The following is a 27274-nucleotide window of genomic DNA, read 5'->3' as shown; positions in this document are numbered from 1 at the left end:
AGGAACCTGGTGGGCTACCGTCCATGAGTATCAAAGAGTTGGACACGACTGACAACTAACACTTTTCTCAGTCATTTACTTAAATATTTTGATACTAATGATTTGAATTGTCATCCTGTAAAGTCTTAGTGTAGTACTACACGGCTTACCATCCTATGTTGATTTTTATCTAAAGATAAAATGTTTGACCAAAATGGAAGTTGTCCTCATTTTTTTGAGGGAGGAGGAGGTTGCTTTTAGTTCAGTGATGCACAAACTTTTTGGTCTCAAGGCCCCTTTTCACTTTTAAAAAATGTCGAAAACCACAAAGAACTTTGGTGGGTTATCAATAGTTGATTAGAAACTTTGAGAAATTTAAGGAATAATTATTTACTGGGACTTCCTGGTGATCCAGTGATTAGGACTCTGCTTTCACTGCCTAGGGCATGGGTTCAGTCCCTTGTTGGGGAACTATGATCCTACAAGCTGGGCAGTGCGGCCACAAATTAAAGGAAAAAAAAGTAATTCATTTAAAAATAATCTATTACATATTATGGATAATAACTTTTATCAGAACAACAAAAATTAAGTGGTAATGGCATTATTTTACATTTTTGCAGATCTTTCTAATGTCTGGCTTAATAGAAAACAGCTGGGTTCTCATATCTCCTTCTGCATTGATTCTGTTGTGATAATGTTGTTTTGGAAGTATGTACAGAAAATCTGACCTCATACAAATGTGTAGTTTGGAAAAGAGACAAGTATTTTTAGCCTTTTAAAGTGTGCATATCCTTTGACACTGCCCAAACTTGACAAGTAGTAATTTCATAAAGGTTAGCTGCACCGTGGAATCTAAAGCCGTATCAGTGAGCTTTTCATACTCTGTCAGATTAATCCATTTGGTCTGTCTTGCACTTACTTTTACCCATGCACTAGTTTCTAAGGAGCATTGGTCATTTGGTCATTGACAGAGTTATGCAGATCTTCCAAAAGGTTGACACATTTCATTATGTGGTATCCAGTTCTCGTTCACTAGTATCAGCAGTAGTCTGTTTAATCAGAAATGACTTTAAGTATTGGGGAAATGTTCCAAGTTCATGGTGGTGGATACACATTTTCAGAATACTTATTTTTGCATAAAAACTCGGATTTTATCATTGGCAACAGACCTCATATTGGGTTTCCTTGAAGTGATTAGGTTCACTTTGTTAATTTGCAAGAAGATGTCTGCTCAATATTCAAAAGTCTGTATAATCATAGTTTGTCAGTTGTTCTGCCAAGTAAAAATAGTGTTACATGGAAGAAGCTTCTAGTTCAACTTGTAACTCAGTTTTCTTAAGGCAGTAGAAGTGCTTTATGTGTACTTTACCTTTCATTGCACAGAGTATTTAGATACGCGTATACACATGCACTGAAGAGTTGAGTGGAGATTTAATAAAGTTCATAATTTCTGTATTTCATCAAGGATATCAAAGGTCATTATAATAACCTTTTAAAAAAACTTTTATTTTTTAACTAAATGAGTAAAGAATACAGTAACCAGAGGCTATTAGTACAGTTAGGTACCTCTGCTCTTGATTTTTGCTAAGGTACCAGCAATTTTGCTCAGACTTGTCTTTGCATCCTTATCGCAAACGTCAGCACTATGGAAAAAGGCAAATAATGTTTAATATTATTATGAAAAGTTTGATCTTGTGGACCTCTGAAATGGTCTTTGAACTCTCAAGAAATGTGTAGGCCACACTTTAGTACCTGCTGGCTTAGTTCTTTACATAGATTTCCTTTTACTCTCAGACCAGATAAATCAAAAGGGATGAAGAAGAGGCACACTGCTGAGGTTTTTAGCTGGGGTTACTTGGTGAAAGCAATTGCCTGAGATGATAAAACTGGGTAAGAAGTAAAAAGAAATTCAGTTTTGAGCTTCAGGGGGCTTGAGGTACCTAGAGGTGAGGATGTTGATTAGTGCAGCTGAATGTGTTTTTCTGAGCGACCAGAGGACTTACACATTGCTATCAAGATTGTTGCCAAGGAAGTGAGTTGAGAGGGAAGAGGGCAGAAGGGACCTTGTTGTCAAGGACATCGGGAAGGAAGAATTTCCAGAAGAATGGGGTGGTCAGCACTACCTAATGCTTCAGAGAAGTCAGATAGAATGGGGACTGAGACTTGAGCATGGGATTTGATAATGAGATTGCTTGTGACCTTTGCCAGAGCCGTAGGAGTAGAAGGCAGATTACAGAAGAGTGAGAAGGGCAGAGGCAGCTATTTATAACTATTCTTTCAAGAAGTTGTGAAGAAAAGAGACACATTGGGCAATTAATTTGAGAGGTGGGCCATACTGAGGACAGTGGAAAGGAAAGAAAATTGATGAAATAAACTGGCATTACAGGTGTGAAACAGTAAAGCTTTTAGTATGATCTATCTTACAGAGCAGTGGGAAGCTGACAAACATTGGATCCTTTGGCCAGAAATGTACAGACATTTGGCATACAGACTTTGGGTAGGGAATGAGGAGTTCTTACTACTTCTTTTCTGTTTGATTCCTGGTGTTTAGTTTGATACATTTGCTTTAAATTCACTAGTTTCAAGAAGTTTTAAAGCTATTTTTCTTTTAAATGCAGATGATTTGACTTTAAGAGTCTGTGACTACTTTCAGTGTATGGTAACAAGTGACTAAAAGGAAGGATGGGATTGATTCTTTTGTAGAAGAGTTGTGGCCCCGCCCCAACACCCTCCCCTTTAGGTTTCAGTGTTTTCTTTTTGTATATTTATTTATTTATTTGACTGCATGAGGTCTTAGTTACAGAGACTTAGTTACAGCACATGGGATCTTGTTCCCTGACCAGGGTATGAACCCGGGCCCCCTGCATTGGAAGCAGAGAGTCCCAGCCACTGAACCACCAGGGAAGTCCCCGAGTGTTTTCTTTTTGAAGACAGTTTGGCTAACACCCTCCATAATGTTTGTATTAAAAACATGTGTGTTGTTTTCTAATGTGTTTGTATTTCTAACTTCCTTTTCTTCTTTCTCTTCTAGTCTGTTCTCTGGGGAGGCGGTAAGGGGCTGTGGAGCTGGCCTCGGCACCGGGAGAGGCTGGACTTCCTGTCTCTCTGTGCTGAATGGCTGCGATGGCGCCCGCTCTCACTGACGCAGCAGCTGAAACACACCATATCCGGTTCAAACTGGCTCCCCCATCCTCCACTTTGTCCCCTGGCAGTGCCGAGAATAACGGCAACGCCAACATCCTTATTGCTGCCAACGGAACCAAAAGAAAAGCCATTGCTGCAGAGGACCCCAGTCTAGACTTCCGGAATAACCCTGCCAAGGAAGACTTGGGAAAGCTGCAGCCGCTGGTGGCGTCTTATCTCTGCTCCGATGTCACATCTGTTCCCTCAAAGGAATCACTGAAGTTGCAAGGTGTCTTCAGCAAGCAGACAGTACTCAAATCTCACCCTCTCTTATCTCAGTCCTATGAACTCCGAGCTGAGCTGTTGGGAAGACAGCAAGTTTTGGAGTTTTCCTTAGAAAATCTTAGAACCATGAATACAAGTGGTCAGACAGCTCTGCCACAAGCACCTGTAAATGGGTTGGCGAAGAAATTGACTAAAAGTTCAGCACATTCTGATCATGACAATTCCAGTCCCCTTAATGGGGGAAAACGGGCTCTCACTTCATCTTCTCTTCAGGGGGGTGAAGTGGTGGCATCTGAATCTGGGGACTTGAAGGGGGGTATGACCAATTGCACTCTTCCACATAGAAGCCTTGATGTAGAACATACAACTGTATTTAGCAATAATAGCACTGCAAACAAACCTTCTGTAAATTCCATGGAACAGCCGGCACTTCAAGGAAGCAATAGGTTATCACCTGACACAGACTCCAGTTCTAATGTGGGGGGTGTCAAGTTAGAGGGTAAAAAGTCTCCCCTGTCTTCCATCCTTTCCAGTGCTTTAGATTCTGACATCAGGATAACAGCTTTACTGCGGCGGCAGGCTGACATTGAGAGCCGGGCCCGCAGGTTACAGAAGCGCTTACAGGTTGTGCAAGCCAAGCAGGTGGAGAGGCACATACAGCATCAGCTGGGTGGATTTTTAGAGAAAACTTTAAGCAAGCTACCAAACTTGGAATCTTTGAGGCCCCGGAGCCAGTTGATGCTGACTCGAAAGGCCGAAGCTGCATTGAGAAAAGCTGCCAGTGAGACCGCTGCTTCAGAGGGACTTAGCAACTTCCTGAAAAGTGATTCGATTTCAGAAGAATTGGAGAGATTTACAGCCAGTGGTATAGCCAACTTGAGGTGCAGTGAACGAGCGTTTGATTCCGACATCACAGACAGTAGTTCAGGAGGAGAGTCTGATATCGAAGAGGAAGAACTGACCAGAGCTGACCCTGAGCAGCGCCACGTACCCCTGTGAGTAGAATCATGCATAATGTCATTTTTCAGAAACGTTTGGACAAGGGAGAAAGACTTGGCGAATTCCCATCATGGGAAGACAGGACTTCTTTTATGATGGGTGCTTAGAATCTATTTGTCTTTTTCCTAATTTTAGGTAGCGGGGTACATATATACCTGCTAGTGAAGAAATAGAAGGTATTTTTGGTTTTGTGTTGCTGTAGGGTAAAAGCTGCTGGTTTCCCATTGAAATCTTAGTAAGAGAAAACTAGAAGACTTTCAGTTTGTAAAACTACCCATTCTTCTTTCACAGTGAATAATTAGGTTTTTTTGAAACCATAAGTAGGATGTTTTGTAAGTTTCTGAGGCTTGACTTCAGATTGTTGTTTCTAGTAAGTGGGGCAAAAGTTTAGTTGACCTAGTTAAGTTCTCTGGAATTTATGGTTGCTTTTAATTGAGCTTTCAGCAGAGAATGTACCTGGTTTTCAATTTTGACATTTGAGATTTCCTTATAAAAGAAATAAGGACTAATAATCAGGGAGTGCTTCAGAGTATTTTGTAGGTTGTCTCCAAGCATGATATGCTGTCACAACCTGATTCTCTTCCTAAAAGAAACCTTTATCAAAGGTTTGGGTTTTATTTTCTTTCAACTAAGTTAAATGTATTGATATATTTGGGATAAATTCTTACTGGATTTTCAAAATGGGTTGAGGAAAATTCTCCATAAGTTCTTTGTGGCACTTTACATAGACCTGGTAGAGACATACATGCTTTTACTTCCTGGTCCTGCATTCAGCTCTAAGATAAGAAAGTACAGTATATCTCCTTAAAGATAGATCTGTGTTTATCTAGACTTCATGAGAGAGGGAAACAGGAGTAGTTGGAAAAGAGGGCAGGAGCGTTGACTAGTAGATCCTCTTTGGGTGGGAATGTTGTAAAGTTTGGATTGCTAGAGAAGACTGAAGTAGGTGGCTATGTTGGAATAGTTGACTGTCCCTTGCCTGTAATAAAAAGGTGACTTAGGATTTTCACTGGAAACTTTGTTGAGACAGCTATGCTTCTAAGCATAAGTAGATTTCCTTTTTTTTTTCCCAGTTATAAACATGGATAACACTGTATCTGAGTATGAAATTTGGGTTTATGTTTCTGTTTTGAGTGAAAAAAATCTGGATAATCTTGCTGAATTTTTTCCCTTGTAGACCAAGTGCCATTATCACTTGTAAGCTTACTCTGCTCAAGAGTCAAGAGTCTACTTCTATATTCAGGTCTAAAGCAAATAAATTTCAGAGCATTGCTGTAACATAGTTACTTTTCCTTAAATGGATTAGTAGCTTCAGTCAGCTTGCCAATATTTGTGGCATTATCACCACTGACTTTGCTACATAAACTGCAGTTTTAAGCAACCTTGTCAACAGTTGAATATTCTGTTTGAGTGATTTTGTGTAAGATAGTGTAGTTGAAGTCTTTAAAGTTTCCTGTACTTATTTTGTATATTTGATGAAAAACATCTAGAATCTATAAGCTTAATGTTTTCGAGAGACATTGTATTGGCAACATTTCTAAGTTTTGGTAATGTTGTGGGTAACATTCCAATCCAGTGAAATCAGAATGCCTATGAAAGAACTTTTTTTTTTACATCATGAAGTCTATTGACTTCAAAAGACCTCTTAGTCCACCTGCTTAGGTTTGGGCATTCTTCTCACAATGGTTTGTTGATTGGAAGGATGTAAATTAAAAAGACAGCAAAGGGATTATTTTAGGAAACTTCTTGGGATCAGTTTAAGAATGCTTTTAAAAGTTGAATTTCCATGCTTCAGATCATATTAAAGTAAGGACGATTCGGGTGCTAAAAGTACTGTCAAGTAAATATGCTTTTGCAAATTATGATATATATGAATTTAAATTAAAGCCACTAATAAAGTGCAAATACTTTTAACTTGTTGTTTTAAGCAAGGTCACCAGATTGACTCCAAAGGCTAGTATTTAACCAGGGTGTTTGTTGACCACCTGAGTATTTTAAAGGCTTTCAACAACTGGCCAGTGAAAGTGGAGATAGCATTTTGATTAAAAAAGAAAAAGAAGTTGTTCTTTGGATGCAGAGAAACCTTTTCTTTGTGATTTAAAGTCCCTCCCAAATCTCATAACTGCATTTATAATTCTTAAGTCCTGGAATAAGAAGTTAGTTAAGTCTTTAGGGGCTTGACCCAGCTGGTGAATTTCAACTTTTTACATCTTTGAATAGCTTGTCTATCATTTGTGTTTTTCCTAACTTTTTAATAAAAGAGGAAAAATCTGTAATTTATTGTAAGTCCTAGGCACATGCTGTCCAGTAGCAGAATGATTGGTTTTATATATTATCAAGAATTACATGTTTATCATGTTTTTTTTCTTTTTTTACAATTAGTGAATTCTAATATAGCTGGATGAGTCAGCAGAAAAGTATTTTCTTTTTCCTTGATTTAATTTTTTCTGGTTAACTTATTTTATGTTTAGTTTAAAAATTGTTACACCTTTCTGTTGTAAGCTTTTTAGACGATCATCTGAAAATGTTTTATATGTATATATCTTCCTGTCTTGGTACATGTACCTACTTTGGAAATTCTACACTACATTGGGTTTGACCTATATTATTGTTTAGTAACATCACTGTGGAATGAGCAGGAATTGAAACATCATCTTAAATTCTTTCTATTGAGGTATGAATTCTTTGACTTATAATGTGTTAATTTCTGGTATACACCAAAGTGATTCCATTATACATACATATTCCATTATATATAACATTATACATATGTATTTTTTTTCATAGTTTTTCCATTATGGATGATTATAGGATATTGAATCTAGTTCCTTGTGCTATACAACAGTAGGACTTTTTTTAAAAAATCTATTTTATATGTAGTATTTGTATCTGCTAATTGCAGACTCATAATTTATCCCTCTCCCACCTTCTTTCCCCTTTGGAATCATAAGTTTGTTTTCTACAAAGTTGAGTTGTTCTGTAAATAAATTCACTTGTAACTTATTTTAAGATCCCACATATAAATGATATATGGTATTTGTCTTTCTCATCTGACTTCACTTAATATGAATAATCTCTAGGTCTGTTCACATTGCTGCAAATGGCGTTATTTCATTCTTTTTAAAAACATCATCATCTTGAATGAGGGACTAGAAAGGAAGCTATATGTTTCAATAAATACCTCAGTGTTTGGTTCTTAATTGTGGATGTAGAAATAAAAGCATTTAGTTACCTCATGTGTTGTATAATAGAACTGTTGAGTGTGTGCTTGTGCTCCCACACTCTTCTTCAATTTAGTTTTTCTTTGTATTTCTCCTTTTCATATCTAGGTTTTGTACTGCTATTTTGTTATGAATTCCTGGACCCATACTTAATTTTGCTCAATTTAGTTTTCATTTTCTTACCCTTGTACTTACAAATTTTTGTAGTAAGTACTTGTAAAGAAAAAAAATTTTTCCAGATATTAAATGTGTCTTTAGATCAACAGCTTGTGGGTTCTTACTGTTGTACTTTTTTTCTTTTAAGCCTCATTCTTGGCTTCAGTTTACTCTCCCTGTTCTTGTTTTATTTTCATGGGTTTTTTGTTTGTTTGTTTAATTTATTCTAAACTTTGTTGCATTTGTGTGATAGCTTCCTGAAGTCTGTTATGATCAGAGTTGAGTAAAAGTAAACTAGATGTTCAGTTTAGTGAAAGAAGTTATTTGAATTTTGGATTGTCTTGATTGCAGTGACTTTGCTTTATTTCTGAGGAATTTCATCCTTTTGGAGTTTATGAAGAGTTCACGGTATCATAACTAGTGTGTTCATAGGTTTTGCTTTTTAAGTACTATGGAATGCTTTGTGTTGTAGCTCCTGCTAGAATTTGTTAAGTATACACAGATGATGTTGCCAAGGATGGCAGTCAACTTGATTTGTCCTTCTTTTCATGTTCCTTCTCCTCTCGCAGAATGATGGGAGTGAGAGATCTATTAGCTGGAAGCCTAACATCTAACCCTTCTTTACCGTAGACTAGCTTTGTTACCACTTTCCTAATAAAAATGAGGAAACTGATCTCCAAGGCTTAAACTGCTTTGAATTGTGACAACTCTATCTTTAACATTGATGGAGCTTTTCTCATCATCATCTTTTTGCATTTGGGGACTCTGAGGCAAAGTTCCCTGTGAGTCCCTGGGATACCTTGAAACAAAATGGCTTTCTTGACTTTGACTTAGAGCTTTGATTCTTTTACTACCTATGTCCCCCCAGCCCTTGCCACCCCATAATCCATTAAAATGATTATTGTATATTTTACTGGGTGTGATACATTTGTGGGAATAATTCTATCATGTTCTTAGAGAAGTTATTTTGGAGCTAAGTGAACTTTGACTTGCCAAACACCTTGTTCTAATCTAATCACCTTTGATTGAATGCCCCAGGTTTTTCTGCTAGCATGCATATGACATCCAGTGGCTGAAATAGGAATTTGTGTTTTCTCCATCTTCTCCTCCTTCCCCCTTTTTTTCTGAGAAGTTACATAGGTAGTGAGAATTATTCTTGGTGCTTCTTGTATGATTCTGAAGGCAGGAAGTTAGGCAGCAGGAATTTGGGGGCTACTCATTTGCTGCAGATCTAGATGTTCCAGATATTTGCTGTTGCCTTCGGATTGGTGTTTTCATTGTGTAAAATTGAGCAGTTGTAAAATTGTACAGTTGACCCTTGAACAACACTGGAGTTAGTGATGCCCAGCCTCTCTCTCTCTATCTGGATTCAGCCAACCACAGATCATAATAACTGTTGAAAAAAATCTGCGTCTAAGTGAATGTGCACAGTTTAAAGCCGTGTTGTTTAAGGGTCAACTATGTTCTTTTAAAGTGATCATTTGTAGGTACTTACGAACAAACATGTAAGACATCAGAAGTGTCATAGGTAAATAAACTGAATTTCTGTGCACAGAAAGTATATAATTTTGAGGTGTATTGGAGACATGGGAGATAAAGATGAATACTTAGAACAGTGCCTGGCATGTACTAATACGTAGTAAATGTTGGGTGATAAGACATAAAATAGGAAGAGATTACAACTGGTTGATGGAACTGGAAAGAAAGGATAGTAGAAATGAGCCTTGAAGGCTGGCTAGGATATTGATAGAAAGTTGTCTTTTGGTTATGGCCTAAGGAGGTAGGTCAGTACAGGAGGAAGGCATGGCATAATCAGAGAGGACAGAGGCTGAGTGGCTAAGGGCTTTTTGGTGGCTAGAGTGGAGACATTTTAGAGATCTAGTAGTACAGGTTACGGAGAAGGCAGTGGCAACCCACTCCAGTACTCTTGCCTGGAAAATTCTATGGACGGAGGAGCCTGGTGGGCTGCAGTCCACGGGGATGTGAAGAGTCGGACACGACTGAGCAACTTCACTCTCACTTTTTGCTTTCATGCATTGGAGAGGGAAATGGCAGCCACTCCAGTGTTCTTGCCTGGAGAATCCCAGGGACGGTGGAGCCTGGTGGGCTGCCGTCTATGGGGTCGCACAGAGTCGGACACGACTGAAGCGACTTAGCAGCAGCAGTACAAGTTAAGTGTGATAATTGTAGTGTAAAAAGGAAAAGTGAAGATTCCAGAGGATGGTGCAGAAATGGATTTAATGGGATTAGTAACAAAGGCTGTATGGGTAAAACAGGGAGGGATCATCATAGATAATTGAAGTTTCAAGCTTGGGTAACTGACTATGAGAACACAACTTGTAGAATAACCCTTATAGTTCATGAGGATCCAAGTTCTTTACTAGGGTCTTAAAAATGAAGGCTTCTGTATACCTTATAAGTTCCAGCAACTGTTAAAAATCAGGAAATGGCTTTCCAAGCAGTCCTGTATAAACAGAGAAGGAGGGACTGAGCTATGCAGAGAGGCCTTGAAGCCTTACCTTGGAGACTTTGGGAATTGATTAATTTGTTTATTAGAGGTACTGAACACCTACTCTGTGCTGAGGTCCTAGGGATATATAGTGGTGAGTAAGAGAAACACAATCGCTGCCCTGTCCTCGTGGGTAAACTGGTTAGAGCGATTAATTAAATACTTAAGCAAGTGATCATATAGTTAATGGCATATTTATAATGGTTGTGGGTGCCATAGAAGCAAAGTTTGGAGTGCTGAGATGGTGCATATTAGGAACATCTAAGATGGGTGGGGATGTCCTAACAAGTATCTTGAAGTCAAGTTGCATGTAACTTGAGACTTGAATGATGACAAGGAATTGGTGGTGAAGAGGAGAGGAGATGTGTAACAGAGAGAGAAAACAGCCTGTGCTAAGGCTTTGGGAATGGGGGGTGCTTGCTACCTTTGAAAATGGTGCAAAGTGTGAGGAGAGTAATGAGAAATGAAACCAGAGAGGTTGCTAGAGGCTTGGTCATACAGGTAGGCTTATAGGTGATCTCTAGTTTAAAATTCTATTGTGACACCGTTGACACTCTATTTATCATTGGGTTTTGTTTTTTTTAAGATTCCCTCTTACTCTTTGTAAGAGGAGAGTGGACGTGGACTTTGGGAAGTAGACTGTTGTGGTAAGCTCGGTGAGACAGTGGGAACTCAGCCTTTGGAGGGAAGAATGAGAGCGCTGCATAGTTTGGAGGTAGGGTGACTAGGACTTGTGACTGACCGGATGCGATGAATGGGTGTTGAGTGCGCGAAAGTTATTATGAGTGATTCCTAGATTTTTGACAGGTGTGACTGGATCAGATGGCGCTGTTGGGGTGGAGAAGGAGCAGATGGGAGGATGTTACTAAATGGCGGTGCACCTTTACTAATTTTTATTTGAACATTTTGGCTGTTGGGCATACCCAGAGGTTTCAGTGTCATTTGCAGAGCATCTTGTTAAATTCCATCAGTTAGGTAAAATTGTTTTACTAGAAGAGAAAAAGCTTGGGAGTCACGTTATATTTCAAATGAATAGTACTTTAATTAGTTTCTCTATCCTCTCCCTGAGCAAAGACCAACATGGATTAAGTTACAGTCAGCCCTCTGGATCTGCAGGTTCCACATTGATGGGTTCAACCAACTGAAGACATTTGTGGGGAAAAATTGCAGAAACTTAGAAAAAGCAGTATTTTATTTTGTTTTCTTTTTAAAGCAGGATTTTAATTTGCACTTCTCTGGCAACTTTATATAGCATTAACATTGTGTTAGGTATTTTAAGTAATCTAGAGATGATTTAAAGTATACAGAACAATGTACATAGGTTATATGCAAATACTACCCCATTTTGTATCTGCAGACTTAAGCATCTGAAGATTTTCGTAAGGGATGGGGAGAGGTGTCTGGAACCAGTTGTCCTGGCATACCAAGGGACTTCGATATTTTCCAGGCTAGGCAGAAATCCATGCCTAAGGTCATCTCCTTTTATGACTCCAGTTCATTGTCTTTTTCCTGTTTTCCATTTCATATCTGGAAAAATTATGCTGTTTGAACCAAGAGATTCAGTATATAACAAATACAAAGAGTAAGTCTTAATAATTTTGATTCTCATTAATTAAGGCTTTGTAGTACCTTTAACCTATTTGATTTTATTTTTTATTTTTATTTTTTGGCCTCTCTGTATGGCATGCTGGATTTTAACTCCCCGACCAGGGATCGAACCTGTGCCCCCTGTAATGAGAGCATGTGGAGTCTTAACTACTGGACTTTAAGGGACGTCCCTGTAGGAATAATTTTTTTAAAACATATTTTTGGTCATGCCTTGAGACGTGGGATACTAGTTCCCTGATCAGGGATTGAATCTGCACCCCCTGCATTGGAAGCTCAGAGTCTTAACCACTGGACCACCAGGGTAGTCCCCCCAACGGTTTGATTTTATATTTTTATATATTTTGTATTTTACATTTGTGTTTATATTTGGTACAGATATAACTTTTATGAAAAGTTCTGTACCAAAGTGGTAAACAAGGTTGCTTTGAATCAATCTAGCAATAAAAATATCTGGCAAGTCTATTCTGCAAACAGAATATGCTGAAAAATTGTTGTTAAATTGTAAATGCTGTGGGTTACTCTGGCAACCTAGTTAGTAGCAGTGTAGCAACCATATAGATTATATTCATTACTCAGGTAAGAGGATTTGTGGAGAATATTACGTTGAGGGGGGTGGGAAGTGGACACTGAGGAGTGGCAACCAGGAAGAAGGGTTCAGTTCTGTTTTAAATCATTTTCTCAATGTTTTAGTAGGATAAAGGGTGTGAACCGGGGAACTGAATGATGGCTTTTGTGTGTGTGACCATTTTCTTGTTCACCCTCAGTCCCTCTTGACTGTTCATTCTCGTGGTGCTTGAGAGAAGCATCCTGGTGAGATACCAACGGAAGGAGATGGAGTTGAGGGCTGTTGGGATTAAACTAATCTGAAACCCAGACCCCAGGAAGATTTTGACTGAAGTGATTTGGTTGAGCTGGGGGACTTTTTAAACCAACTTTGCCTAATCAGACAGCATAGTTTGAGATATATTGATAGGGGAAAAAAATAATAATCTACATTTGTGGAATGCTTTGAGGTAGGTAATGTTAAAAGTTCTTTACATGCATTAATGTATTTAGTCCTCACAGTGATATTATCTTAGTTATACAGACTCGTACTGAAGAATGAAAAGTTTAAGTAACTTGCTTAATGTCACATAGCTGATAAGAAATCAGGATACAGTTGTCCCTTAGTGTCCCCAGGGGGTTGATTCCAGGAGCCCTGCAGATACCAAAACCCTGAGGGTGCTCAGGTCCCTTATATAAAATGATCTAGTACAGTCAGCCCTCCGTACCTGCAGATTCAATCAACCTTAGGTGGGAAACCCACAGTTAAAGAGGGCTGACTGTATTAATCTAGGCTGTTTACCCACAGCCTGGGCATGAACAAAACAAATTGTCCTTTGGATTTCATTGATGAAAAGAGATTTACCAAACATCATGTAAAATATGGCACTTTATATTCAAGAAACTTAAGTGATATTAAGTAATTTGATGGTGTATTTTGAGGAAAGGCATACCAAATATCTCTCTTAACCTGCAATCCTGTTACTCATTTCTTTTGTGGACTAGGAGTTGGGTGCTTTGGGTGGGGCATCATCTAGGAAGTGGCTGGAGTGTGTTTTGTTTTTTTTGGTTGTCCAGTGGTTAGGACTAGGTGCTCTCACTGCAGTGGCCTGTGTTCAGTCCCTGGTTAGGGAAGTAAGATCCCACAAGCCGCGTGATGTGTCTAGAAAAAGAAAAGGAAGGAAACAAGAGAATTAATATGTATTGATCACACCTTTGTTCTGCTAGGTGGTTTGCATTTGGTAAATAATAATATGATGATGATGAACGTGACACCCTCATTTTAAGTTGAGACCAAGACTAAAGATATGATGAATAATTTGCTTGAGCTCATGGAGATGATAAAAGCTAGTTCTTCCTTACTGCTCCCTTACTGTTGAATTTTTATCCTGGAACTGATTTGGCTGGAGCAGAAAGGTGATTGTTGGAAGAAACGGAGAAACCTGAAGGGAAGTAGCTCTTCAGAAGCCTCTCTGACAGCATATTACACTGATGGACATGGCATTGCCCATTAGGGATGATGGGGAGGTTAGATAGTTTCCCTCTACTATCATAAATAACCTAGGGAAGTGCCTGTTTCACAACTTTTTCCCATCAAAGGGTAAAGTAAACATTTTTGATTATTTTATAGGGATGATTTATGTTTTCACTAATGTGGAAAAATCCTCTTATTTTTCCCCAGTTGCTGGAAAAATAAATCTTTTAAGATATGAAGGTATTTTATGTTCTTTTTCCCTCAGTCTTCCCTGTGCTTACAACTGATAGTTGAATTGTAAGCATGTACCTAGGGTTTATGAAAGTGTTTTCCTCAAGAAGTCTCTGGTAAATTTGGCTACTGTAAGAACTTAAAAGGTATGAAGTAGTAATTGAAGAATATCCTGATTGGTTTTCAGCCCACTTATACAAAATTTGTCATTTCCGTGTCTGAGTATAAGGTTTATCATTAACATTTGATTTTTTATTTGATTATCACCAGACAACCTGGAGGGTGAACTGGGAGTCAGCATTTGTGGGGTTAGTACTAAAGAGGGAATGACACAGTAGAGAGAATTTTGGACTAGTATGAGAATTGTTAGTTTTAGTTTTGTCTTTTAATCTTCTTGGCTTAAGGTCCTCACATGTAAAATCTCCATTATACGTTTTTGAAAAATGTTCCTTTTTGTTTTGTAATGAGACCCAGGCAGGGATGGGAAAGGCCTTTATCACTGTTAGCTGGACCGTCCTGTTTTCTGAGGTTATGTTGACCGTCCAGGCAACCCTCTGTGTAGCCTGCGTTTCCTTAGGGAGTCCCCAGACTGGGTCCCATCAGAGGGCCCATGGGGAGCTACAATAGTCTGCGCACTTGTTTCTGTCATGAGGCAACCTGTCACCAGTGTGTGCACCTGTGTGTAGCTGTTTCATACTGTGTTTGTGCCTGTGTTCTGTTTGTGGCAGTGAAGAAATGTGAAAGTGAGTGTACAAAGTATAGACCCTGAGGATGGGGTGTACAGTGAGAAGGAAGACAAAGGGCCTTTACCAGGAGGGCGTGCTTTTCACTTCAGCTGTTTTTGGAGTGTACGCTTTGAAGAGAAATATGCCTAATGAAAAACATTAATCTCTCTTCCCCTAAAATAAAACAATAAAAAGTTCTCTTGTCCCTGTTTCTTTCTCAGTAACAATTGTTTAAAAACTATTAGAGATTGTAAAATTTGTTTATATAGAAGAGATGGGAGACTTGTTGCCTTCTCACACGGCCATATATCACAGGCAGAATTTCAATTACTGTTCTTTAGATGCATAAAATTAAAAATAGTTGAATCCTTCATTGATTAGTTGCTTTTCGTAGACTTTTACTTAGAATGAAAAGATCTGGGATTTTTCTAAATAATATTTTTCTTCAGATCTTGAGAGTTTTCAGCTGAGATGCTGTAACCCGTTTCTCTAGATTTCCAACTGGGTGAAAATGTTTTTCTTTTTAAATTGGCACTTCCCCAGCATATTTTTCCAGCAAATATTCTTTGAGCACACCCTATGTCCAGTGAATTTTGTAAGATCTTTATTCACAAGGCTGAAGACAGGCCAATCTTCTCTTTGTAAAAAGGAAAACAGAATGAGGCTTGCTTCAGACTCAATTTGCTTCTACCCAGCTTTATTTGAAATTGACCTTTTGTGCAAATACATTCAAGCATTCACAGAAATAATTTGACTTGGAAGTTTAAGTGGAAAGGCTAACTTTGTATTTGCAGAAAGTTTGGTGAGCTGATTGTCCTCTCAAATGAAAATTCTCTTGATTTGCTCTTACTGATAACTTGATAATAAGTAGGTCTCATACCCAAGAGTTGAGACGTGTGCATTCAAGATGGTTACATGATATATAATTACTTGGTTTCACATTTTATTAGGGGTGGGAGGCATTAATGTCTGCAGCAATGTTAGATTGTCTATAATTCCATGGTTTTCCCTAAATACTGTGATGACCTTCCCAGATGAGATAAATTTCCTTAATTTCATCCATGAACAGTAAGATTGGCTGACAAACTTAATGGAACGATAAAAAATAGTACTGCCCTTGGATGTTTCATAGTAGGCCAGCCTTCAAGGAGCTATATAGTTTATAGTCCTTTAAGAGAGTCCTTCAGTAGTGATCAGAGGAGTTACCAGAGTTGATCATCTGAGTAGAAACTAAGTTATGTCAGTCATCTCAACAACAGAAGTGTCCTAAGTGTCCCTGTGGCAGTTCCAGAAGAGGAGAACCAGAATTCTCTGAGCAAAGGATAATTAAATATAAAAAAATCTCAAGTTAACTTTTAGTTATTTGGAGACTAGCCTTTCAATATTGTGTATCATCAAGATAAACCTTACCCCCAAAGGGCAAGGAAATACTTCTCTGATAGAAGAATAAGGAATGGTGAAAGAACTGAAGTAGAATTGGGAACTTGGTTCCTGTCTTCAAGAAATAACTTATGTGACCGACTGCCCCCACCCTCCCATATTCAAGTAGAAGAGGAAGTGTTAGAATCACACAGTGTTTGCTCAGGACTAGATGCATGGAACTGACGCTGAATGCTAAAAGGTAGGGGGAAGCGGGGAGATTACTCTGGGCTTAGAATAAGTAAGGTCTTCTCAGAAGACCTGAGAAGAAATGAAATTTTAGTTTGGATCAAGAATGGGCACTTAGGTTTCCAAGAGGAAATAGGAGGTTTCAGGTTCGAGGATGAGGAGCCTCAGATGGAGGAAGTCGTGTTGGGTAACAAGGAGGAGAGCTGTCTACCAGAGATAAAAGGTTCGAAGCAGAACATGAGGTTGGAAGAGACAGTTGGGGTCGCATTGCTTTTGAATACCAAACCAGTACGTTTTGATTTTATCCTAAAAACAGTGGCGAATCACTAGTGTAGAATGAAAGGCATGATTAAAATGCTCTCATAAAGGTGTTTTTGAGAGTGGATGTGGACTGGGTGGATTGGAGGTGTAGGATAGGGCAAGACTTAAAAGCCAGTAGCCTAGCTGTAAGTAAGTCTTTTGAACCAGGGTTATGAACATAGAATGAAAGAAAGGTCCAGATGCAAGATTAACGAAATAGAGACGTTGGAGAGAAGCACAGATTTGTTAGTTACAAATAAGATACCTAGGGAAAAAGAGGTCAAGTGACTGTGCTAAAGATTATTAGGATAAGAGTCAGGGTTCTGCTAGAGCTCTTACTCCAAATCTAACATACTTCACTGATTAAACACTTTAGGAAACTTGATGAAGTGACTGGATTGTAACCCTTGAAAATTGGCAGAATATTGATGTAACTCACAGAGGCAAGAAGAGAGTGTCAGTGTTTCGGGAGGGAAAGAAATCAAATGAAATTATTCAGAGTGAAAGGTCTTTTGTTGGAGAAGAGTTTCCCTAAGAGGAGCGTTTGTGTTTAGCTTTTAAGTTTATCTCTTAAAGTTTTTTTATTAAAAATTTAAAATTAAGGCAGGTGGTGCAGTGGTAAACAATATGCCTGCCAGTGCAGGAGACACAGGGACGCGGCTCTGCTCCCTGGTCAGGAAGATCCCCTGGAGGAAGAAAGGGCAACCCACTCTGATACTCTTGCCTGGAAAATTCCATGGACAGAGGAGCCTGGTGGGCCACAGTCCATGTGTGCACTGATATACATTATATAGTTTCAGGTGTAGAACATGATTCAATTTATAGGTGTTGTGAAATGGTCACCACAGTAAGTCTGGTTAACATCTATCTCCATAGTTACAGAGTTTCTTTCCTTGTAATGAGAACTTTTAAGATTTACTGTCTTAGCAATTTTCAAATGTGTAATACAGGATTAATAACTGTAGTTGCCAGTGCTGTACATTACACCCCCATAACTTATTTTATAACTAGAAACTTGTACCTTTTGGTTCCCTTTGTCCAGTTTACTTAAACCCCACACCTGCCTCTGGCGGCCGCCAGTCTGTTGTCTCTGCAGCTCTCTTCTGCGTATGGTTTGAAGTGAGACTTGAACCCTTTACCGCCACCACTCCCAGCCCCACCGTGCATAACCAGTTGTCCCTAACCAGTGTATTGGATAAACCATTTTTTAGAAATTCTGCTGTGATTGTAAACTAAGTTCACATGGATGTCTGTTAGCGTCTTGTCTTCTGTTTTATCTATTCGGTGTCAGTACCTGCATTAGTATCACACTGAATTACCAAAGGTTTACGTGAAGCAGTGTTACTCTGCGTACTGTCTATAATATACATTATTTCCCATAGATTTAGATATATGATGGAATAACCACACAAATTATATACATGTATTTGTGAGGGCACTATCCATGTTTATTATCTTCTTCCATATGGATTTTACATCAGCTTATCAACTTCCTTTAAATCATGTTGCCAGGTGGATTGTGACTGTATATTAATTTGGAGATATGACATCTTGGCAACATTAAGTCTCCTAAAGTTGTGGTATTTTTCTCTGTGAAGTACTTTATGTCTAGAGTAAAATTTGTACTTTGCTTTCTGTAGGCCTTGCATATTTTCAGTTGTGTTTATTTCTATGTATTTTACAGACTTGAACGCTATTAAGCGTGAACTTATTTCTTGTGGGTTAGGTGGGCACACTCTTTATATATGTTGATTTTGTTTGGTTACCTTACAGAATTACTCCTTTTAGCAATTCTTTCAATTCTTTCCATTTGATTTTACTAGGTGGGTAGTCACTTAGAAGCTTGATGATGACATTTTTGTTTTCTCTTTCTCAATTGTTTTGTGTTTCTTTTTCTTGTCCAGTTGCATAAACTAGACCCCTCCAGTACATGGTTGGATAGTACCGGAGGTATGGGGACGTTTTTATCTGGGTCCCGACTTTATTTTTAGAGAAGTTATGTTTTGTCATTGAGTGTCTGTGATTTGTGCTGTGGGTTTGTGATAATTCTCTTTTGTTAGGTTAGTTCTTTTCATTTCTAATGCAATAAGAATCTTTGTTACAACTATTAAATACTACCAATGCCTCTTTAGTATCTGTGGCGGTAGTTTTATATATATATATATATATATATATATATATTTTTTTTTTTTAGAGCTTTCAAATGATTTCCTGATGTTGATTGACCCTTGAATTCATTTAGCAAATTTTATTGTGTGCCTAGTATTTGCTAGGGGCTCTTCAAAGCCCTGAGATAGAGCAGTGAGCAAAAAAGACAAAAATCTATGCTGTCTCTTGAGTATATATTCCAGTGGGGAATGTTCTGAGGCCAAATATTATCAGTTATTGACTATCTGGATGACCTGGATTATTATTTTAGCATATGTCAAATGGGATTCATTATTATGGTTCGTTTGTTTGCACGCAGAGGGGACTTGCTTTCTCTTCACGTTTCTGACTTGGAATGACCTATAGTTCACTTTTTGATGCTGTCAAATCCTTTGACAAGGATGATCTGTTCACTCACTGATATTTTTTGATAGAACTTGACTGTTCAATATCTTGAATTAGTTGTTGTTATACTTAGGGATAGGTCTTTGCTTATATTTTAAATTTCTTCTGTGGTTGTTCATTTAAGGTTTTTAATCTCTTTCAAGACCAAATTTTAGCTGTACATTTTCCCTGAAAATCACTCATTTTGCCTAAATTTCAAAATTTGTTAGTATGAAATTCTGCCTAGTAATGTCTTAAAATCTTCCCATAGATTATTGTTTGTATTGCTTTAACTCGAATCTATTGTTTTTTCTTCTTTTTGCCTCCACTTTTCTGGTTTATCAGTAAGCTCTTCTATTTCCTTACTTTTGTTTTTATATTCACTTCTTTGGATTCTTAAAAAAGTTCAAGTTTTAGGTCATTTATTTTCATTCTGCCTTATTTTCTTAAATTAGCATTTACGTCTCTAACATTTTCTCTGAGTTCTTTGGCTAAATTCTAAGAGTTTGGTTTGTCACAGCTTTATTATTATTTTGTAAAATAGAGCAATTTTAGTTTCTCTTCAGTGTAATTATTTAGAAAGATGTGTTCAATTTTCCAGTCTTTTTTTTTTTTTTTTAACGCAGCCCTTAAAATTTTTTTTTTATTTCTAGTTTTGTTGCATTGTGTTACAGAATGTGGCCTATGTGCTTTCTGATTTTTGAATTTGAGACCCATTACCGGGTCCGCTGTTAATCCTTTTATGGGTATTTGAAAAGTATGTGTTAGTTTGAGTTTAATATAAACTTCTGGAAATAAATAAGTAGTCATGATTATTTTTACTAGATTCATACCTCTCCATCAAAGTTTTATTTACCTCAGTTACTCATTGCATTCAGCGTTGCACTGTGGGTGAAGGAAGCTTTAGAGAGCTTTAGTGTTTCTGACTGCTAGCCCTGTGATTGTTGCACCTTAGTTTCTTCTGTATCGTAAAACTTATTAAAATAACACTTAGCTAATGGGGTTTTTCTTGGGCTTTTTACATACATTATTTCCTCTATCTTATGTCCTATTTCAGTGCCTGGCACATAAATAGCAGTACTGATTTTAGGTTTTGAGTGTGTATCCATTGTCGAACACTGTTGTGGGTTTTTCTGTGTAGCGAGTCCTTTTGTACATTGTGTTCTTTCTTTTAAATTGGGTTCTGGGATCAAAGGATATCATTTAGATGGATAGTCCCCTGCCCCCGCCCCCCTCACTTTCTAAAAGAGTTGTGTCTCTTTAGTCTGCTCTCACTGATATAAATGAGTGTTCCAGTTGAACATCAAGCTTGGCTGTTACTATTGTTATTTAGAAAAATGAATATAATAGGTTCTCAATGATACTTTACCTATATTTTTAAATACTTGAGAAGACACAAGATTTTTCTGGCATTTACGTGTTTTTTCTTTCCCCTGACATTTGTGCTTTGAGTAATAGCTGGCATAAGATAGGATTGTTTTTAAACTGCCTTAGGCTTTTTACAGACTGTAGGAACTACAGACTCTCTTTCCCTCCTATTTGTGTGGTTTTTCCAGAAATGAATGTTTAGGTGTTTCCATCATTCGCCCTATTGCTTTGTTGTGAGGGGCTGCCCTGTCCATTATAGGATGTTTAACAGCATCTCTGGTCTCTACCTACCAAAAGCCAATAGCGCTCTCCCCACCAGCTGTGACAACCAAATATGTCTCCAGACATTGCCGCAGGTGTCCCGGGGGTGTAGAATCACCCTTGGCGGAGAGCCTCTGGGTTAGTCTTCCTATGTTTCTTTGGAGAGGAAAGGGCTCTAATGTCCTTCCTGAGTGTGAAGAACGCCCTTTGTTTCACTTTGTGTAATGCTCTCCAGTTGTGTCTGCTTACCAGTGAAAAAACTAAAATTGAGATTAAATCTTGAGAAGGCATCTTATAAACCATATAATATTTAAGTTCTACTGATTCCTTCCCTTACCATTTATTCCTTTCCCTCATCCCACCCTCATATTTGTTTGTCACCAGCCCTAAGAAAAGAATATACTTTATCTGTATTTGGGTAGTGTTTAAGGTTTTGCAATGAAGATGGACATTGATGAGTCAGACTGTACCTTTAAAGGAGAAATTCTCTAAGGTCAGGAGGAATGTGTACCTAAGAATCAGAATCAGAATCAGTTAGCTCCCCTCCCCCATTTCCAGTTGCCTTTGATTCAAACATGGATATTATTATGCCAGTCAGACTTTCTCAGTTAAGTTGAGGTAGACTGTGAACCATCACTTTGTTCTTTCAGTCCCCCCCACCCCTGTTTATTTCCTACTTTTCTCTTCCTCTTCACTATTTTATACCTTCCTCCCCCCTCAAAAAAAAAAGCAACAACAACAGGATATCCTTTTGTCCAGTTAGGCTCATTCCCCTCTACTTCAGAGTTGAGTTAAGGGTATTGGGGCTGATTTCAAAATGCTGCATCTGATTTAGAGGGGACACAGATGATGCAGTAATATCTGGCTGTAAGATAAACATGGCACTTGAAGCAGTTGCTAAAGAGGAGAGTTTTCTCTTTAAAACCTTTGCCTGTTGAGGTATCTGATGTTGAAGTTCATGAAATATTCTGTTTTACTGGTCAGTCTTTTTTGTTCTCTGACCTTTGCTGACTTGGGCAAATAACTCCTGGGGCTGGGTTTCTCCCCACCTTACAGCTCCTTTTGGATCCAATTTTCTTAGCTTCTCTCTCCCCTTAGTACTGATAATTTTCTTTTTTCTTTATTCTTGTATTAGTATTAAGAGGAGTGAGTGGATTGCAAGCTTTCTGGGTTGCTAACCTACTACTGAATAAACAACCTGGTCTCTTGATGTTTCATGAGTTCTTCAACTCCTGTGTTTCCAGATAGCCTTTTCATATAGTCTTGTCCTCTATTACTGGTGTTCTTTCCCTGTCAAGTGAGACTAGTGTACATGAAAACTTTTTGTAAACAGCCAGTGGAGTTCAGTTCATATACTGTGCTGCATTGTTTCATTTCCAGCCCAAATTTTGGGAATGTGTTTCTGTGGCTTCATTTATCTATTTGCTTGTTAATCCCAGAACATTTATTTGCATAGGCTCATGATAAAAGAGAAAGTTAATAAGAGAACACTATTTTACGTAGGGTAAAATGACATTGCAAACTAAAGCTGTCCCTGTGCCTGTCTTTGTAGAAAAGAAATTTAAAGAGGAACTTTCCATGTCTGATAGCTTTACATTTATTCATGTTTCTTATGCATTTCAAGCTCCATCTCTCTCCAGTCTCGACTAAAATGGGTTGGCGAGTTGTGTGCCTGCATGTGTCTCTTTGTTTGAACTTTCTCATTAAATTTACTTCACTTACTTGACAAGGAAGGTGAGTAATGCTTAGGATAAAATTGCAGTATGACCAAGAAGTAAGCCAGGAAGACTTCACAGTTAGGAGTCCAACTTTCTTTCCCAAAGCTCCTGTGGTTTTAAAAACTTGCTTGAAGTTCCTGCTGTTCTGTGTCAGGCGGGCTGATGGCCTGTTCTCCGGTGTCAGCAGATGTCTCCCCACAGTCCAGAGTCCAGACAGATGGGTGGGTGGAATGAGTTCCTTAGAGGTTCTAAGTATCCTAACGTTTAAAAGTGATTTATCACAGGGGACTTTAGTGTCTCTGGATTTATTTTGTTTTTGTTTTTCAACAAATATTTAGCATTTTGCTGCTTTGGTCTCTTACCCTGCCAATCACTTTTTGAAAGGGGGCTACTTGGGTGAGGATGTAAAAACCAATAACTGATGATACTCTAGTTTGGTAACATGAATTGGCTCATTACATGATGTTTGCTTGCTGGACTTAAAAAAAAAAAAAAGACCTACCACCTGTGTCACTCTGACACCTGCTCTTTTCAAATCCTTTTTGGCATGATCTAAATAAATTTCTGAAATCCCCCCTCTCTCTTTCTCCTTTTGTGTGTGTTGTCAGTATTAGTTTCACTTAAACCCTCTGTCATCCTGTATAATAGTTGAGGCTGAGGATTTTAATTGGTGACATACATTGCTTCTAGGAAGTTTTTAGCAATAGAACTACAGAAGACTTCATAGTTGTGATGTAGTCCTTGATTGGTCTTTGAAGAGTATTTTGTTCTCTTGATGTGTTTAGATTTTGTAATCTAGTAAATTATTAACAAGTGAACTTTTGTATGAAATGGGAGTGTTTTAAATGAAAAATGATCGTGATCTGGGAGTAAGTTCTAAAATACCAGTATCAGATGAGTATTTAAGTAGAGGTAGACATATAATCTTTATTTATTTATTTTTTATTGGTGCAGTGTGAGTACTATTTTTTTCCCCCCAATTATTTTTATTAGTTGGAGGCTAATTACTTTACAGTACTCTAGTGGTTTTTGCCATACATTGACATGAATCAGCCGTGGATTTACATGTGTTCCCCATTCTGAAGCCCCCTCCCACCTCCCTCCCCACCCCATCCCTCTGGGTCATCCCAGTGCACCAGCCCCGAGCACTTGTCTTACGCATTCAACCTGGACTGGCGATCTGTTTCACACTGATAATATACATGTTTTGATGCTCTTCTCTCAGATCATCCCACCCTCACCTTCTCCCATAGAGTCCAAAAGTCTGTTCTGTACATCTGTGTCTGTTTTTCTGTCTTGCATATAGGGTTATCGTTACCATCTTTCTAAAAAAATACGGAACGCTTCACGAATTTGCGTGTCATCCTTGTGCAGGGGCCTTGCTAATCTTCTCTGTATCGTTCCAGTTTTAGTATATGTGCTGCCGAAGTGAGCACTAGAGGTAGGCATGTGATCTTTAAAATGTTTGTCTGTAGGATTACTTAGGCACTTGTATATTGGTCTGTTTGCCAAAAAGTGCTAATTTTTTCAGAATTCTTGGCTTTTAAATTTTATTTCCTTCCATGTATAAGTGATTTTTAAGAAATCCAATCCATTTAACATCTTTTCCTTCCAAGGTGGGTATGATTCTCAACTTTAGCTATATACTATAATCATCTGGGTAACGAAAACAAAAAAAAATCCTGATGCTAAGATTGTATTCCAGACCAAGTAAAACAATCTCTAGGATGAAATCTAGGCATCTGTATTTTCGGAATTCTCCAGGAGATTACATGGAGTAACCAAAGTTGTGAGTCTCTGCTTCTAGGATGTTTTTGTGATTTAGGGACCCTTAAAAAAAAAACACAACAACTATAGATGTTATTTCCAGAAAAATGGGTATAATGACTTCTGGAAGCCTCAAATTAAGAACCCCTGTCCTAGAAGTAGCCTTTACTTGCTAGATTTAATTGGAACCAGTTGAATGTAAGAAGTTAGGTAATTTGTAATGATGATGGAATATTCTTCATCACTCGTAAACATGTCATTCATTTAACAAATAACAAATGTATATCAGGTACTCAGGATTTTCCAGGCTCTCTTGTAGTTGCTCAGGATACAGCTGCCAATATAAAATTGCTGTTTCCATGAGATTTTATCCTAATGTGGGAGGAAGATGATGAGTAAATGATCCAAGGTCACTTAACTGTTGCTAAAGTGAGAAATACAGCAGCATAGGGAGATTGAAAGTGATAGTTGGCTGAGGGAGGTGGTTATTTTAAATAGAGTGGTGGGGAAGGCATCTCTGAGATCTAAATGAAGTGAGAGAGGAAATTCTGTGAAGATCTTGAAGAATAGCGTTCCCAGAGAAGAACAAGCACAAAGGCCCCCAAGGTGGGACTGAGCTAGGCTTGTTGAATTTTAAGTAGGAAAGCCAGGTGGCAGGAGCACATGTGGTCATCCAGGTGTAGAATAAGTGTCAGGAGATGAAATCAGAAACCCTTGTAGGCCCTTGTAGGAAGCTTGACGTTGTAATCTCAATTTGACGGGAACTTAACCTGATTATAACACTGTTGTTAACGTTTAACTTCATGCCTAAAATAATTTCGAAATAATCTTCCGCTTTCAGTTATTTTGAATTCAGTGGAAGGTTAGCACTCAATGCGTTGTGCTACTTTTCTGGAAAAGAATCTCAGCCAGGCTGAATTTTTTTGATAAGGGACCATCCATGTCTTCTTTATATTCATATTGCTCAGCACAGATGATGATAAACAGTTTTTGCTGACTGACTACAAGGGACCTTGCAGTCAACTTAGACAAGTGTTCGTAAATTTGCATGAAAGTTCTAATGCATATTCATTTACTGGGTGCCTGCTATGTGCTCATGGTCGTTCCCAGTCCCTTAGGTAGGTACGGAGTCCCGCTGAGATATTTCAGGTTTGGTTCCAGACCACTGCAATCGAGTGAATATCACAGTAAAGTGAGTCACATGAGTTTTTTGTTTTCCTATTGCACATAAAAGTGTATGCTATTGTAGTCTATTAGATGTGCAATAGCATTTTGCCTAAAAATGTACATACTTTAATTGAAAAATACTTTATTGTTAAAAAATGTTAACCATAATCTAAGCCTTTAGGAAATTGTAATCTTTTTTGCAATAGTAGCATCAAAGATCACTGATTATAGATCACCATTAAAAATGCATAAGTAATGAAAAGTTTGAAGGATTGTGGGAATTAGCAAAATGTGACTCAGAAACACAAGTGGATAAATGAACTGGTAAAATGTCAGCTCAGGGTTGCCACAGGACTTTCAGTTTGTAAAAACATAAAATCTGTGAAAGTCAGTAAAATGAGGTATGCCTGTGTGTTACAAAGGAAGAAACAGACTCCATGACAGTGGCAGAACCAGGATTTGAACCCAGGCCTTTTTGACTCTTTGCGCTTTATCGTGCTGCCTTCTGAGTAATGAGATTGAGGGTGATTTTTGAAGGCATGATCTGTTGAGCCAGTGTCGTGAATTTTTCTTTATTAATAGAGAACAAGAGGGCCTTAGGTGTATTACCTTAAGAATACTGTGTTATGTGAAAGATTTTAATTGTAGGGATATTTTCTTGAAATAGTAATAATTTCTTAATCTTAAATACTTGTTGAGTATAAAGTATTCAGTACTATGGGAGGTGCACACATGAGTCATAAATAGATCCACAGGCTTAGCAGAGCTAAGGTATTACATAAATCATGTTGTATAAGATATAAAGCAGTCATTGTCAGAACAGATATAAAGTGCCATGTAAGTTCTGCTGAGGAAGAGTTCTTGGTACATGGAAGAGGACATTTGGGAGGATAGATAGGATTTAGATTTGGGATGGGGAGAACAAAGAGGGGTGTTAGGGGTTCTAGAGAGAGACAGCAAAAGGACGATTATTCTGCATACAGGATTAGCAAAAGCTTGGAATTGGGGGGTGTGTAAGGAGCCACATCAGGGAAGGTGGAAATCAATTTGTTTGTAGTACAGGGTGGGGGAAAGGAAATACCACTACAGGTAATGAAGATTACACCTATTCAGAAGCATTTGTGTATCAGGCCAAGGAATATTTGTGAGAAAAGGGACATCTTGATCAATCACATGGTCTGTGGTGGAAGTTGATGTTAGTTGGTTGGATTAATGTGGGTCAGCAAATTGGCTTGTAGTGGCTTGAGGTTAGTTTTTTATAAATAAAGTTTTATTGGAACACAGTCATGCTCATCCATCTATGGATGCTTTGGTTACACAGTGCCAGAACTGAGTAATTGAAACAGAGACTTTATTTTCTGCGAAGTCTGACATTTTTACTATCTGGCCCTGTACAGGAGTCTGCCAACTCCTGGATTATAGAGATGGAGGCAGAAATCCTATTCAGCATTGTCGTTATGGCTAGGGTCTAATTCTGTGCCTTTATGACAAATGAAATGAAGGCCAGATTGCAGCAGACCTAGTAGAAAAAGGAGAGAGTGAAGGAGAGAGAATAATTTGTAAGTTATGTTTCGTTCTTTAAAAAAGACCTTATGTTAATATGCTTTAGAGCTGTAATCTTGGGAAGTATGAATTTTTCCTGCTTGTGGTAAATATTTCCTCCTTGTTTTATGATTAGGAGTGGGCTTTTCTCAAGGTCT

General features: G+C 38.2%; 1 protein-coding gene and 1 non-coding gene across 2 annotated transcripts in view; one reads left to right on the top strand and one right to left on the bottom strand.

The window, feature by feature from the left end:
* Positions 1-27274, top strand: part of KANSL1 (KAT8 regulatory NSL complex subunit 1) — a 172888-nt gene that overhangs the window by 40930 nt on the left and 104684 nt on the right. The window contains 1 exon segment of the mRNA XM_043904919.1: positions 3011-4382. Within this exon segment, the coding sequence (XP_043760854.1) occupies positions 3094-4382 (1289 nt within the window). The 5' untranslated portion in view covers positions 3011-3093.
* Positions 23970-24076, bottom strand: LOC122695768. The gene has a single exon (XR_006341523.1). It is a non-coding gene; the product is annotated as a U6 spliceosomal RNA (small nuclear RNA).

The sequence above is a fragment of the Cervus elaphus genome, chromosome 5, assembly GCF_910594005.1.
Source record: "Cervus elaphus chromosome 5, mCerEla1.1, whole genome shotgun sequence".
Lineage (NCBI taxonomy): Eukaryota > Metazoa > Chordata > Mammalia > Artiodactyla > Cervidae > Cervus > Cervus elaphus.
Note: the sequence above shows the minus strand (reverse complement) of the source record. Positions and strands in the feature narration are given on the sequence as shown.